Below are 15,789 nucleotides of genomic sequence, written 5' to 3' on the forward strand. Positions count from 1 at the left end.
AATTTTTGACTGAAACGTAACGAGAAACGGTACCAACACAGCATATCCGATTGAATTCTGTTCACAAGACTTGCTTAAAAATATAAGTATTATTTTAACGTAGATTCTATACAAGTGATATAAAGAGGGTTGTTCATAGAAAACCTGCTTATACAAGTTACAATCTATTAGTAATTTTCTTAATTAACTTATGTGGAAGATTTATATAAAAAAAATATTTTTACTGATAATTCACTTTGTTTGCTTCGATCACATTCTTTGTCATAGTAAAAACCTCCTGCAAAAGCATCCAAAAACATTTTGATTTCTGACCTAAGTTCATTGTAGAACATATTAAGTTCTATCACATCATCAAATTTATGGTTTGGACACATTCTGAGAAGAGATTTGTATTTCTCTCGTGCTTCATATAAAGACTCATCTGGTCCTTGTAAGAAAGTTGTTATTGTTGACTTGACATTTAAATATCTTGGTGGTGGAAAAAGTTTGATTAAGAATTTTCTTTTAACATCTTCCACTTCACCAAACTTTGATTTGGTTGAGACTGCAACCAAATTTTTTCTTTTCCAATTAATAAAAAAGGAAACAATTTGAGATATGTTGCCTCCTCATCCTCTCTTGCTATCCCTATGGTGTCATATAATTCATAGAAAGTTGTTAACTGATTGTAGGGATCTTCAATATTCATTCATGCAAACTGATTTGTAGTGATTAATGACAGCAAAGCAGATTTCATTTCCACACCCTTAGTAGGTTTAACTATGTTTCATAATTGTCTTGGCCCTTGTTGTAGCATATAATCTCCTAGTAATCTTCTCTGTTCATACGTTCTGCCATTGATTCCTTTTGATTATGCTGAATTGAGCTCGGAAACAGTGAGTTTTCTCCAATTTGCTATTGTTGCTGCTCGAGCTATGTCTGTTGTCTCTTCTTCATGTTTTTGTTGTTGTTCCTTCTAGCAGTTTTTTCCTATTTTTGGATCAAACAACAAGATTGTTTCTTGTTCTCTTCTTGGCATGCACAATCAACTCAAGATCAATTGAGCGGAGCAACGTAAAAATATAAACATTTTTAAATAAGTAACTATTGCAAAATTTTACACAAATATACAACTATCTCAAGGTGATTATAAACTACTAATTAATTTTAGCACAAATCCTTGGTAGCGGTGCCAAAATCAATCCAGAATCATATTTTGAATCTTCTCATTTCATATCTTCCGACTAATATGCAACTTTGAGATTTTACACCAACTTCTTAATTTCCTTTTTTTTTCTACAAAAACAACGCAAATATATTAAATTTCACTTTTTAATATTTCTTCTCTCTTCATTCTATATTTTAATGGAAAAGAGGGAGGTTGTTTGTGATTTTTACATTAAATTTATACAAAATAGGTGTCTGAATAATATATTATTTTATTAATATTAGACACTTATCGATTACGCCATAGGAAAATCATCTCTTTTTAATAATGAAACGGAAGTATGAAATTTAAATGAAACATAATATAGTTCAAGACCTCAAAATTTGTATCCACAACTACTCAACAAAATATTATTATTTTCAGCATATAATTTTCTGACTAAAACTGCAAAGTATAGTTCAATTTAAATTATTTTGTTACAAACTTTTTCTTATAATTTTTCTAGAAAAAAATTGCAAACTTTCTTATGATGCACAATTACCTAAGTCTCTCACACGTCTAAAAAATTTATGAAGTTGTGATGTGAACACTTAAGTCAACTCTCTTATTAAATTAAATTGTTAAATTGTGGTGATAATACTCAAATAAACTCTATAGTTTTCTAATTTTTCCCTTTTCCACATTTTATTCAACGTAGAACTTTAGTATAAATCACTTGAGAACCAACTAATCGATATTACAAAACCAGTTAACTCAGCAAAATTGATTTGATTTTAAACTAGTGAAATTTATTCCGGTTCCACAATAATTCGATTCAAATTGATTTTCTTTTGCATACACCTTACATTTACGAAATGTTATATTTATACCTGGTCCCTTACAAGTCTCAATCTTAAGATGAGTGATATATTTAGATATCAGAATTAGACTAGAGGCCCACTTAAAAGAATAAACCCTAATTTTGTTAATCAAACTCCTCAAAGACAATACCATCTCACTACTCCTAAATAAAAGATAAATATTCGCTGTTTCTAAGTATAAATAAACATATACACCGTCACTTGAAAAATATACATTGAATATTTTTAGCACTACAAAGATTATACATCAAATGTTTCTAGCTTAATACTATTTCAGCTTTTACAGTAACAATACCAATAACATCCCACCATTTAGAATGAAAGGATTTTCACCAATTAAGAAAACGATTGGCCTCTCAATAATGCCCATAAAAATAAAAAATCAACGTGTCTCGCGGTGTTGACTTCAATTTTACAGCAATAAACTTGTATATCGTTTTAACGAGTCAGTGATTAAATGCTTGAAAATAGAAGATAGAATATGGTAATTGACATTATTGGAGCACAGAACCAACTTTTGGTAAGTCAACAAAGACCTCTAACTTCTTTTCTGGTGCTGTCGTGATCCAGTTAAGGACAAAAGCTATGACTCAGGACTGAACATGATTTGTCATTGGGAATCACTTTTCTTTTTATCACTGAAACTAAAAAGAATCCGCTGGTTTTGTATGAATTGTAAACCGTCGAGTGATCAATTTTCTCGTTTGATTCGAGAAAGTTCATCAATATTTCTGAACCATTATTTCAACCACACCAATTGCCAAATCGGTTCACAATCTGAGTTTTGTGACTAGACTTAACCACAAATGGTAATGGCTTTCACGACGCGCTTCTGCAAAATGGAGCAGTTTTACTTTTCTCCCTTCGTCGCTATCGTGTTCTGGCCTTCCAAGAATTCCTTGTTCAAAAGTGACATCCAAACAAATTTCATACAATCATGTGCTTTTATACTTTAAAGAATATCAAGACTATATCTATCTCTCACTTTAACGAAATAGATAAATCTAGGTACATGAATCCATCATAACACAAATAGGGCGTGTTGGCACTCACATGTATGAATCACATTCTATTAGAAGAATTTATGAACTGAGAAGTTTAAAGAAATTTTTTTTTGAATTCAAGTCAAACATCTAAAAGTAATTTTAGTCCAACAGCATCTTTCCTTCTCAATTCATGTATTGGAATACTCAACTTTGCATTCAAAATAACAAAAAATGTTCTATAACTTTAATCCACACTTGTATTTTGTTGTCAGCAAAAACAAATCGTCCCTGGCTATATCAAGGCACGAAGACATGATCCAGCAGTTCACCGCAAGTATACCATTAAACTGTGTACATATGGTGATACAAGCATTTGGGAAATAGCACCATTTTTGCGACAGATAAATGGCAACAAAATGTACAAGATAAACATGAGCAAAATAAATCAACATATTTTTTTCCACAAACCTTGACAGTTTAATGAAATCTCGAAACATAAATCAAGCCTGCAACGTATGACATCAGGCCCCTGGAGAATTTTAACCTCAAATAGCACTGATTATATTATGAAATGGTATGAACAATTAGAAGGAAAAGCTCGGAGGAAGGAGTACATCAAAACATAAGAACCAGTTTATTTGCCTTTGTCTTTCCATCTGACAAATGGATGCAAGTAAAATGTAAACTGCATGCTGCCAAAGAAATCAAATCATCTCAAACTCATACAGAAGTCTTGGATATATCGATTAGACTGGATACCCTAAGTTGCAACCCCAAAATGCCAAGCAAATGTCATCACCAAAATGAAAACATGTAAATACAAGAGAGCTTTTTCTGCATGCTAGCTTTCATTTGTGTAATCGTCCAAGACCATGCACAGAAAACAAAGCATATCCTCTGCCCATCCACTGTCAAACATCTGACACAATACAATAGTTTGTACATAGAACACCAATCATGATCAGAAAATCACATAAAAGTCAGTCCTCATTATCCACCCGGAAACTGCACTTGCTAACACGCGACAGTTTTTCCCAATCCAAAATGAAATCCAGTTATCCTGATTGAGTTGACACATTACTGTGGTACGCTAGGGAGTATGAATATGAATATGAATCAGACAAAATTCAAAAGAGAAATACTGATAAAAAATTCAAACAAGTTAACAAGTGACCAAGATTTTTATAATTCTAGTTTTTTAATAGGTATATCATTACCTCGTATGGTATAAAAGACATGGATTTTTATGGTATGCCTTGGGAGAGAGTTAGGACACGTAACAGAGTTTACCAAACAAAGTAGAGCACCATAGATGATTGGAGAGTGAGAGAAAGAGAGAATGTGACCGTCACTTCAACCGTGAAGCTTCAATTTCAAAAGCCAATAAACATCACACGGCATAAATTTCAAATTTAAGTACAGGACACATAACAATCAAATGATACAGCACAAAATAATGAAAATGGTCAAAGACTAAGGTTTGCTTTGGCCCTGCCCCTAACCATGGCGTGCACTAGTGCTACCACCCGACCATCTCCTCAAAGTGCTAGCAACTAAGCTCCTCCCAGATAAAAGTCCTAACCTCGACTTGAACGAACTAGATCGGGCGGTGCTGCCCGATGCTGATGATGCTGCCGCAGCGATTTGGGCAGGCATTTGAGGGAACTCTAAACCATTTTCCTGTGCCCCTCCATCACTAGCACTAGCTTCCTGAAGTTCTGCCTCACCAGTATCTAAATTAACAGCAACTGACCCCCTAGTCCTCCTCAACCAATCCCCACCCTCAGGGGTAACCCCCTTACACTTCTTAACCTTCACTTTCACCAAATTGGGACACCCATTCGCCAATGCCTCCATCCCTTGATCCGAAACAGGACAACTCTTAATACACAGTTTCTTCAAAGCGACACACTTAGCAGCAATGCAAGAAATTTCAGGATCACCGACCGAATCACTTCCACACAAAGCCAAACGCTCAAGATTCTGGCAATTAGATGCCAACATTTCCAAACTCGCCTTAGTTGGGTTAACCCCAATTAGTACTAATTCAAGCAAATTAGGGCAACCTTTAGCAACACCTATCAACCCATCATCGCCAATTCGATTGGCCTTCCATCCATCAATGTGAAGCTTCCGCAAAAGCTTGCACCTATCTGCAATAGCAACAAGTCCAATATCAGAACATTCAGGAGTCTTAACAAGATGCAGAATCTCCAAATTCGAGTAATTCGCGATTGCTTGCAATCCAATGTCGCTAATCTGAAGCCTCTCGAGGTGAACCTCAACCATTTTAGTCATTCTATCTGCCATTAATTGAAAAAGCCGGTCCCAATCGCCAGAGCACCGGAAAAGCTTCAAGGTCTTTAGATTCTTCGCGCCGAGAATAAGCGTTCCGAAACACTGTCCGTTGTAGAGCTCCTTCAGGCAAATGGTCTTCAGCGACGACCCCGCGACACCAGGTCCAATCGGTTCCGCAGCCGCCGCATCAGTGATTCCGCGGAGGCGCTTCACGGAGAGCTCCTCCAGCAAGGCGCAGTTGTCGAGCACCGCGTTCATTCCTTTGGATCCGAACGTGCACGATCCGCACGAAAGCTTCTTCAATCCCTTACAGTTTTTGGCAAACACTTCCATACCGGCGTCGGTTAGCTCTCGGCACGCGCGTAGCTTTAGACGCGTGAGGTTAGGGCACCGCTGCGAGATCAGCACCAGCGAGTCGTCGCGTATGCTCACGGATCTACGGTCACACTTCAGCGCAAGCTTCGTGACCGAGTCGAACCGAGAGAAGAGCGATGGAATCGCCGAAAAAAGCTCTGATTCTGCGTTCAGAGAGAGACGGTGGCGGCTCTGTCCTTCGATCTGGAGCCACCGCTGGCAAACGAGCGAACAGCGGTTCCGATCAGCGGAGCTAAGAAACTGAAACACCGAGGCCAGACACTCGTTAGGGAGATCAGATATGTAGTCGGTGGTTCCATCAGTTACCGCCTCAACGCGGCGGTTTTCGCTGTCGCCTTCGCCGCTGCCACAGGAATAACTAACCATCGGCGAAACCGAGGCTGTGGATCTGGTCTTAGAGATATTGACAGAGCGGTTGCCTTGGTCCCTCTCGCGACGACAAGCGACGGCTGCAGCCGAGGACGCCGATTGGCCCATCCACGGCGGTTAGGGAAACAATAAAGAAACAAACGGTTGAGATTGAAGGCTCTCACCGTTACTATCCTAGACTCTTCCTCTTCCTCGGAGTAAGACTGAACTCACTCGCCACTAACTAACTCTTTCTCCTCCCTAATCTTCTTCTCCCTTGGAATGGTTTCTTGGGTTCTGAGTTCAGTGGCGGAATTGAAATCAATATTCATTTCACCTTTTTTTTTTTCTGCGCTCTGTTTGGTGTGACCCAATAAAGTGAACAATTTTTTTTAAACGGTACTACCGCGACCAGTCATATACAATTCAATACCGTATGGACAACCTCATCGGGTTACCGTGGGGTCCCTCACTCGCTTTTGCGGCACGTGTGAATCAATGTCATGAGGGAGCGTGTTTGCAGGCCCTGGGTTTGTTCTCAGGGGTTGTTTGTTTGTTGCAGTTGAGTGATAGAGACTTATACAGCTTCATACCGCTGAAGGCACGCATTTTCAGAAAAATTCACCTTACTTTATTTTGAATATTTCTCTGAATAAGGTAGTATCATTATTAACTAATTCATTATCTAAACACACGTACTATCATGTACAATTTTTTAAATATATAATATTATATTAGTAAATTATAATATTAGTAAATTTATATATAAAATAAATTTATAATATATTTTCTTAATATGTAGTTTATTATCATAAATTGCTTTCAATTAATTATGTAGAAGAATCATAAAATATTAAATAGTGCTATAAATTCTGTATTTATGTCATTGGTATTCTCTTTTAAAATAACCTCCAGCTACTAGAAAAATACTTTATTTTCAGGCTGCTCTTTAGAAAAGACTCCCCTACTATTCTCCATTACCATTTTCTAAAAAATAGTGTTGAAAACATGTTTTCAAATACAAATAAAAAATAGAAACCTTCAAGAATATATGTAATACATATGTTTTTAGTTATATATATATATATATGTTCTTCTTTATGATACAAAGTTACGAGTACATCTAAACTTGATGTATTATTTATACGGTGGTAAGTTTAAAATGTTTATTGAAAAAAATTATGACTTGGTATCCAAATCAGTGCATATGGTATGATACGAATTAGATCTTATTTGTTTATTTAATAACTCAGTAATGCTAAAATATTTATTAAAAAGATTTGGATTTGTTTGTTTCAGTTTTAATTAAAGTAAATATATTTTTCAACAGAAAGTGGTAGAGTAAAAGTCAACGCACAATGAAGTTTGAATAGGTTGTTAAATTAAGGATGAGAATGGAAGATTCCAATTTGAAGTTTCAAATACAAACACAATTTTGGTCCTTGCATAGATTTAATAGACCATGGACCAAGTCTATTGAATAGGTTGACTAGGGACTTGTTTCATTTTTTTTAATAACTTTTAAAATAATTTAAGATTTTAGGCAGTGTTAATTTTTCATTTTAAATTTATTAAATTTTGAGAGTTAAGTGTTTTAAAAAATTTAATAAAATCAAAATATATTGTTTCACTCTATTTTTTTCAATTCAACAATATTCAAGTACAAATAAAAATTAGAAACTAAAACTTATTTTCACATATAGATCTCTATATTCATTGTTCAAAGACATGAAATTGAACTTAGAGATTTGAACATGTGAAATACCTTGATTTAGTTGTTATCATGAAAACATTATACAATAAGAATTCAATTCACTTATATGTCAAGGTAAACATTTCTGATCTATATAATATAACCTTTTTTACACTACATAATATATCATAAGAATATCTAACAACTATAACCACTAAAATTTTCTTTAGAATAATATAGTATTAGTAGAGTTTGATCATTTTCTTGAGATTGTCAAATTTAATATACAACTTAAAACCTTTCGACATAATATATTCTTCTTGAAAGTAATTTTGTTCAAATTGTACTATATATCACATCTCAAACAATTTTCTTATACATTAACATTCATACCAGTTTTGTCTTGATTCATTTTCAATCTCTATCATACACCTAATAACTTACCACACTTAAAAGCATTTAAACATGTTTCTTAAAATTTCAAACTATTGATTTTACTCACAAAATACCCCTTTTGGCCCATCAGCAATACAAGTTCACTCATGAGACACCTATGAGAGTTTTAATATAGGGAACTCGCCTAATTAGATACAATTGAGGATTGACTCTTCTAGTGAGCAAATGGCTCGCCATGTGATCAAAACTCTCGAGTTTTTAATAAAACAAATTTCGTCCAGTGAGAGGTTTGTTCACCCAATGACCAAGTATTGCGATTTTAAAATGATCTCCTTATTAAAACTAGACTCGTCCAATTACTAATCCTCTATAAGTTATTGGAATTTTAATAAAACAAAATTTGTTTACTGAGATGTTGACTCGCTCAACGACCCAAAACATTAGGAGTGTTTAAAGTTTCGTCCAACAAGTTTTTGATTTGTTCAATGACCAATGTTTTATTAACTCAAAATTAAATCCTTATGGCACAGAACAAGTTTTTACAAAGAAAAATCTCATTTTCTATCAAAATTCATATATATATATATATATATATATATATATATATATATATATATATATATATATATAATTTTATTATATTACAAAATGTATGATTTTATAGAAAAAATTAGGTCGAACTCTTTAAAATAATAGGATACATTTTTAATAATTAAAAGATGATGTTTATTTAGTAAAAATATCAATCTGACTCATCATTCGTCACATAAAAAAGTTAACATAAAGAATAATTACATCCTGTATTTCTTTTTCAAAGTATAAAAATCTAACAATAACAAAGTTTCAAATAAAGATAAAAGTAAAAAATCGTATTGTAGTTTAAAAATTAAAACAAAAATTAATCCTAGTAGATTATATTTTTGTTTCACCTCTACTAAAGTTTTTTTTTTATTATTATATTTTCTATAATGTGAAATTTTACATGTTTAATTTGATCTTTGTTGCTGTGACGTAGAAAACAAAGTGTCACATTATTAAGACATATGGATGCCCATGTTATAATGATAACTATATAGACACACCACTTGAAGATAAGATTTTGTCATCGAAGAATCAAAATAATAAAATTTTATATTGTCCGCATTCAAATAAAAAAGGTTTATATTACAGAGATCGAGTTGATATATTATAGAGGTCACTTCAATATTTGATATAAAACTAACTTTGCAGATTAATATTTATTATTATGGTATTTATATAAATTCATTTGTTAATTTTATATTTAGTTTCACTTGACTGAAAATATTAGCGATGGTTGAATTAATTTAACTTTCTTAATTTTAAAAAATGAATAATTTAAATTTCTAACTAAGTAACTATGATTAAAAATGATTTCCAAATTTGAGCATAATATTTTTTTTAAATACTAATATTGAATAATATTAGGATAGTAGATTTTTTTTATACTAATAAAAAATTGATGGTTATAAGTAAATTTTAACTACAATTGATGGTTATTTAAATCTGTACATCATTTCCTATTATTGTAATCAATAATAATTTAAAAACTATAATTTTTTATTTTATGAAATTAAGAGCATTATATGAATTTTACTAATATTAATAGTTTCAATATTAGAAGTTGACAATACAAATAACAAAAGAAGTTATAAACTATTTTATAAATATACTACTTTTTCATAGATGACATAATATTTCAAATATGTTATAAGATCAATAAGTATTAATTTTTGAAAAGAGAGATATATGTTAATGATGCAAATTATTCTTATAATATTTTAACTTTTATTTTTATTTATTTTCTTCATTATAGTAGATTGTTGTTTATTTTATTCCCAAAACGGAGGTTCGTATATTTAAATGATAATGTCACATATAAAATGTAACTTCTTTTCTCATGATGTGTGATGTCATTTTATAAAAGAAAGGTATTTAACGATAATAAAGACAAGGTAAATTCCTATAAAATAATTTTAAAATGAAAAAACTCTTTAAAAAATATTTATTGATAAATTCATGAATTTTAATATGCAATATAGATAATTCCCATTTAATAGTCACACTACCAAATAAAACATTATAATTATGATCAAGCACATCAGATAATAAGGAATAATTGTCACACACACACATATATATATATATATATATATATATATATAACTGGTACACTTATCCAAAATAGCCATATAAATTTCTCCAGGCAAGTATAGGCATAAGAAAAAGGCTAAACTACACATCTCAAAACTTCACAGTATCTAACCCAAAAACTACCACGGGACATCCAGTAAAAGCATCAACTCCTGCTCAGAAGAGAGGTATCTTCCTCTGGATTTGGCTCTGCTCACACCAATCATAGGTGATCATTGCAAAGGAGAACACGCAAGGAAAAGCAAATATAAACAAGAAGGGTAAGCTAACTTGAATAAGAGAATTCATGTAGTTTAACATTAAGTATCAATCAAAACTTATCACATTTGCCATAAACAGTTAAGCTTCCATAACACAATACAAAATACATGACTCTAGACTTAATATCCGGATTATGTAAAAGACATTGGAGCTCTTGGTGGCTTGCACCTGTAACGGTTTCCAAACTCTGCAGAATCTGGACACAAGGGGTTATCACCCGACCGTTCCCAAGGTAAGTCCCCTTCGCGTCTAGGACTTGATCAAGTCCAAAGAATAGGACCTCCTGCTACTTCTCACGACATAATCCATTCAGCTCTATTTGAGCGTGAATGATTATTGGAGTTTCAGGATACCAACCAATACGGATTCCTCATGTTCTTACACACATTAACATACTCATCTGAATTTCCCTTGAAATTCCATTCAACCACAACCTCCCTTAATTCATGTTCATCCATTTCACCACACAGAATATTAACATCATTTCAAGCATATAAGAGACTACAGGTGCAAAGTTTCATCTAGACATATAACTTCATTCTTTACAACCGAACCACAAACCTCCCACCGCAGTGATCCTCGCTCAAGCTAGATAATCTAGCCTAGGCGAGAGGCCATCTCGCTTAGGCGAGTCAGTCTCGCTTAAGCGATGCTCTAACAGTGGCAAAAATAAAAACCTGGGCGAACTCTTGTTCAGGATAGGCTGATTCGCTTAGACGAGAGTGTCTCTCGCTCAAGCGACCTCAGCTCGCCTAGGCGAGGCTTCACGCTTGAACAAGGGTGGGTTTTCTGGTGTTTTCGCTTAGGCGAGAGTCACTCACTTAGACGAAAATACCAGATTACGAACCTGTTCCCACATGCAGGAGCCCAGATTCTTTACACACTAATCAATCACCCACCAATTCATGCAATTCAAACATCATTTCAACACTTAAACATGTAATTCAGACTCATCAAGCATATTTCTATGTGAATTTGAGTAAAAATGGTTAGCTTCCCTTACCTCTAGAAGTTACTAACTAGCTAGAACACTTCCAACCAAGGGCACTTCAATTGCACAACCTAATGAGCTAAAATGCAGGTTCGCAAGGTGAGAATAGGTTCCCAGTTTGGCTCAACAAGACTGGAGCTCCAAAATTTCGAATTAAAGAGAGATGGGGAAGGCTGGAATTAACTTACATGGAGGAAAAGGAATTGTAGCTGAGGGAAGAGGTCCTATTTTGGTCCCAATTTCACTTGCTGCCACAGGAAGAAAGGAGGAAATTCAGAATTTGTATTCAAGTCTCCAGGTTAGAAAGAAGTTAAAGAAACAAGAGGGAAGGGAGAATGTGCTGAAGAGAGTGAAGGAGTGTGACTTAATGTACTAGGCAATGAGAGTGGAAAAGAGTATCTAAAAAAAGGGGTTTCACAAATTACATTTTAAACCTAACTTCTTGTTTACTTATGAATGATCATCTATTATCAGTTTAAAATATTTTGTGAGATCAATCTTCTTTCAAATTTAAATTTTTTCTAAATTATCTTTAAAAGTATAATCATAATCAGTTTCATTCGATCTATTTATAATACCAAATTTAATGCGCGAAAGAACAGTCAAACAAAATACATCACGTGTTATCAAACCATAAAGTGCAAGTTTTATATTCTAATTATTCAACGTCTTCCCAACCAAATACATCTATCATAATTATGTGACATTTTATTGGAATATATAATATATTTAAGTCTTAGTTGTGTTTTTTGGGTGTTGTGTCTTGTGAACAAATAGTAATGTGTTGAATGATAATGAAAAAACTTAAAAAAAAAATCAAATTACGCATTTAGTTGCATTATTTGATTTTAGTCATATTATTTGGGTCAACTCACGAACTACAATGACAAAGGGATGAATGATAATGGACCACCAAGAAAAATCAAAGGGTGGTGTTGGAAAGAGAAATTTATTTATGGAGTTTTTAAAATAAATAATAATAAGAAAAAAATTAAAATAGTTACAGAAAAAAAATTAATTTTCTCTTTTAAAAATTCATATTAAAATTTTATTCCAAATAGACTCGTGGAATTTTCTGAGACAACCATTCACCTCTTCTTGATGTGTTATCTGATAAACACATTTCATATATTTTTCCTTTTTCTCAAAGTGACGTGTGAAAATTTATGACTTCATTCCTATATTTAAATCTTTTTCACTAACGAACTTGAGCGAGTTCAATCAATTAAAACAAAATTAATTACAATTTGTGAATAGTTATTATATTTTTAATACTCTTATCATAGATAATATATAACTAAATAATAGTTCACACATAAATTCAATTCAATTTTTTATTAGAAACAGTAATTTAGTCATTTATGTATATATGGTTAAATATTTTTTTCTCTTATCTATAAAATTTAGAATTGTCAAATCTTAAGAAATGTATGAATTTAATAATTTTAATCAAATTTTGGTAAACTTATTTATCGTTTGTCATGACAATTTTTTTAATTAATATTGAAGTAAAAAATATCAAAACGGTATAAACAATTCAAATGTTATAATAAAACACGTTTAAAATATTAAATAAATTTAACAACAGTTTGTTCAAAAGACTAAATTCATGCATTTATGAAGTTATGAGACTAAATTGAATCAAAATTTCAAAAAAAGACTAATTCTAATTTTCACTGAAAATTAAAAGAACATGTTTAATCTCACACATATATATATATATATATATATATATATATATATATTAAGTTTTAGTTAATTTTTTTCCAAATATAATACTATCTTTTTTCTGTTTTGTTAAAACTAAAGTATTTTGATTTATTTAATTACCAACTATAACTCACTTGATGGTCCCAAAAAACTTAAATCTGTTAATTATGTTATCTCAAATATTTGTATCAAACGTATAAAACAATAAAATATGAACAGTTAATGATAGCTTATTACAAGCCACACATCAATTCTTAGTATTCACGCAATAATTAAAAAGAAAAAAAAATGTAGTAAAAGGATCTACACCCAAAAAATGTATTATTGTCATACCTAAGGCACTAAAAGAGTATAAATGTTTTTTACAAGTAGAACTCTAAATAATAATGAAAAAAGACAATTAAGACAAATACAAACGAATAAATTATAGACGATAAATATTATGTACTATCTAAGCCCCTTTTTCTGTCCCAAAAAGGTTGGGTCTGGCCTTTCGTAGGCCTAAGGCCAGCCCCTCTGTAGGACACCAATACTCTATCAGCCCCCCTCACAATCTCACTTTACCTTTTTTTTTTTTCAGAAAAATAGTTCCCTCCTATCTCTCTCTACGAAAGCAGAAGCTTTGCTAGGGCATAGAGAACTTCCCTCCTCGAGTTAGCTCAGTTGTTCTCCTCTAGTAAGTTACTCCTAGGATCTGTAGTAGCCTTTTTCCTTCTCCTTTTCTAGTTGGGTGTTTTGTTGCGTTTAAGGTTCATTCTCTTACTCTAGTTTGGGTCCTGGGGTTTTGTTTCAGTTCACCATCCTAGTCTGTAGAGTTGTTGTGCCTAAGTCGTGCTCTTTAAGTTGTTGTTCCTTTTCTTGCATTAAAAAGGTAAGGGAAGCTAGGCCTTTTCTTTTCGTAATTTTAAGTACTTGGTATATTTCTACTCTATTTCATGCTTAGGATGATTTAAAAGTGTTGTGCTTGTATATGAATGAACTGTTTGGTGGGTGTTGTCTGTTTGGGGTGCTGCATGTGTGAAATAGTGGGGGAGAACTGGTATTCTCGCCTAAACGAGCTCGTCTCGCCTAGGCGAGAATAGCAGAAGCTCTCCCTGGTGCTGCTCGAGCATCTCGCTCAGGTGACCAAAGCTTGTTTTGAGCGACGCATTGCCTCGCTCAAGCGAGAATGGCTCGCCCAAGCGAGTACTCGAGCAAAGTCAGTGTGCTCTGCTCGTGTCCTCGTCCAGGCAAGGGGTTTTTATTTTTGGGCGAATGACGATCTCGCCCAAGCGAGGGCTCGCAAAGTGCCACTATTACAGACCTCGCCCAGGCGAGAATGCCTAGCCTAAGCGAGACAGTTGTTGTAGCTTAGGCGAGGACTTCTAGCCTAGGCGAGAATGGTGCGGATTTGTGTTGTATACTCTAGTTTACTTTGTGTGTGTGGCTATTTATCTCGAATGTACATGATTATGGTGAAATTGCATGAGTTGCATGAGTTGTATGCACTAAAATTTGTATGTTAACATGAGGAAAACATGAGATTCTATTTGGTTGGTTGAGAACGTGCATGAGAATTAAATGTTGAGATAACTAGTGGTGGTTATGGTATGAGGATCATGAAATTTGTATGTGATAAGCGTAATTCCATGAGTCTCGTGGGGAGATCTCATGGTGGCGCGTAGTGTATATATTACGATATGGATTCAAGTAAGGATCGCATCCCGAAACTTGAATGCGTCAGTGAGTCTCAAGTAGAGCAAACTGACCCAAGTGGTGAGAGTGGCGGGAGGCCTTAGTCTTTGGCAGGATAATGGCCTTAGATGCTTGAAGGTTAACCTTGTGTGTGGTAGGGTGAAACCCATTGGCAATGGCTCTGCAGAGCAGTAGAGGCTACCACAAGTGCAAGCGTCTAGTGAATCCGATCTTAGTATATGTATCCGGATAATTGAGTCATAGTGTCATGCTTGTCTGCTATACCATGATTCTCCGTGCTCACTGTGTTGCATGCTTGAACTGTTTAAGTATTCGTTTGCTATACTATGTTAACTTTAAATTACACTAGCTTACCCTTTCTTTTCGTGTGTGTTCTTGCCTTGATTTTTTTCCTTTTGCAATGATCACCTTATGGTGGGAGCAGATGGAAAGAATTCTGGAGGTGGATCTGATGGTGGTAGCAGGGCTGCGTAGTTGGGACCAGTTATCTGTAGCAAAGCAGTTTTTATGGCTATAATGCCCTTCTTTTTGTAATTCCTTACTCTAGGAGCGACCCTTTTGCAAACTTTTAAACTTCCTTTGTGTTTGTTTATAGCATGGTGGTATGCTTAAGTTACTTTCGAAGTATATTTTTGGATAACTGTAACAATTACGTTTCTTATGTTCTATGTTCATTTGATTGCTCCTCGTTATTATAATCATGTAATGTTTTATTGAGTAGATCATTCTATTTAAATGGGATGTCACATACTAGATATTGTGCTCTTCATAAAATGATAATGATTTATAGCGATTAAATAATAATTTTACACATTGACTTCAAATTATGAAAGAATTTGTCTATTAATTTTATTTAT

The 15,789-nt window shown here is 33.4% G+C and overlaps 1 protein-coding gene across 1 annotated transcript; it reads right to left on the reverse strand.

The window, feature by feature from the left end:
* Window positions 1-4,323: 4,323 nt before the first annotated feature.
* Window positions 4,324-6,410, reverse strand: LOC114194302 (F-box protein At1g47056-like). The gene has a single exon (XM_028084430.1). It carries the CDS (start codon window positions 6,141-6,143, stop codon window positions 4,491-4,493), a length of 1,653 nt encoding a protein of 550 aa, XP_027940231.1. The 5' UTR covers window positions 6,144-6,410; the 3' UTR covers window positions 4,324-4,490.
* Between the last annotated feature and the right edge of the window lie 9,379 nt (window positions 6,411-15,789).

This window comes from Vigna unguiculata, chromosome 8 (assembly GCF_004118075.2).
Source record: "Vigna unguiculata cultivar IT97K-499-35 chromosome 8, ASM411807v1, whole genome shotgun sequence".
In the NCBI taxonomy this organism is placed as follows: domain Eukaryota; kingdom Viridiplantae; phylum Streptophyta; class Magnoliopsida; order Fabales; family Fabaceae; genus Vigna; species Vigna unguiculata.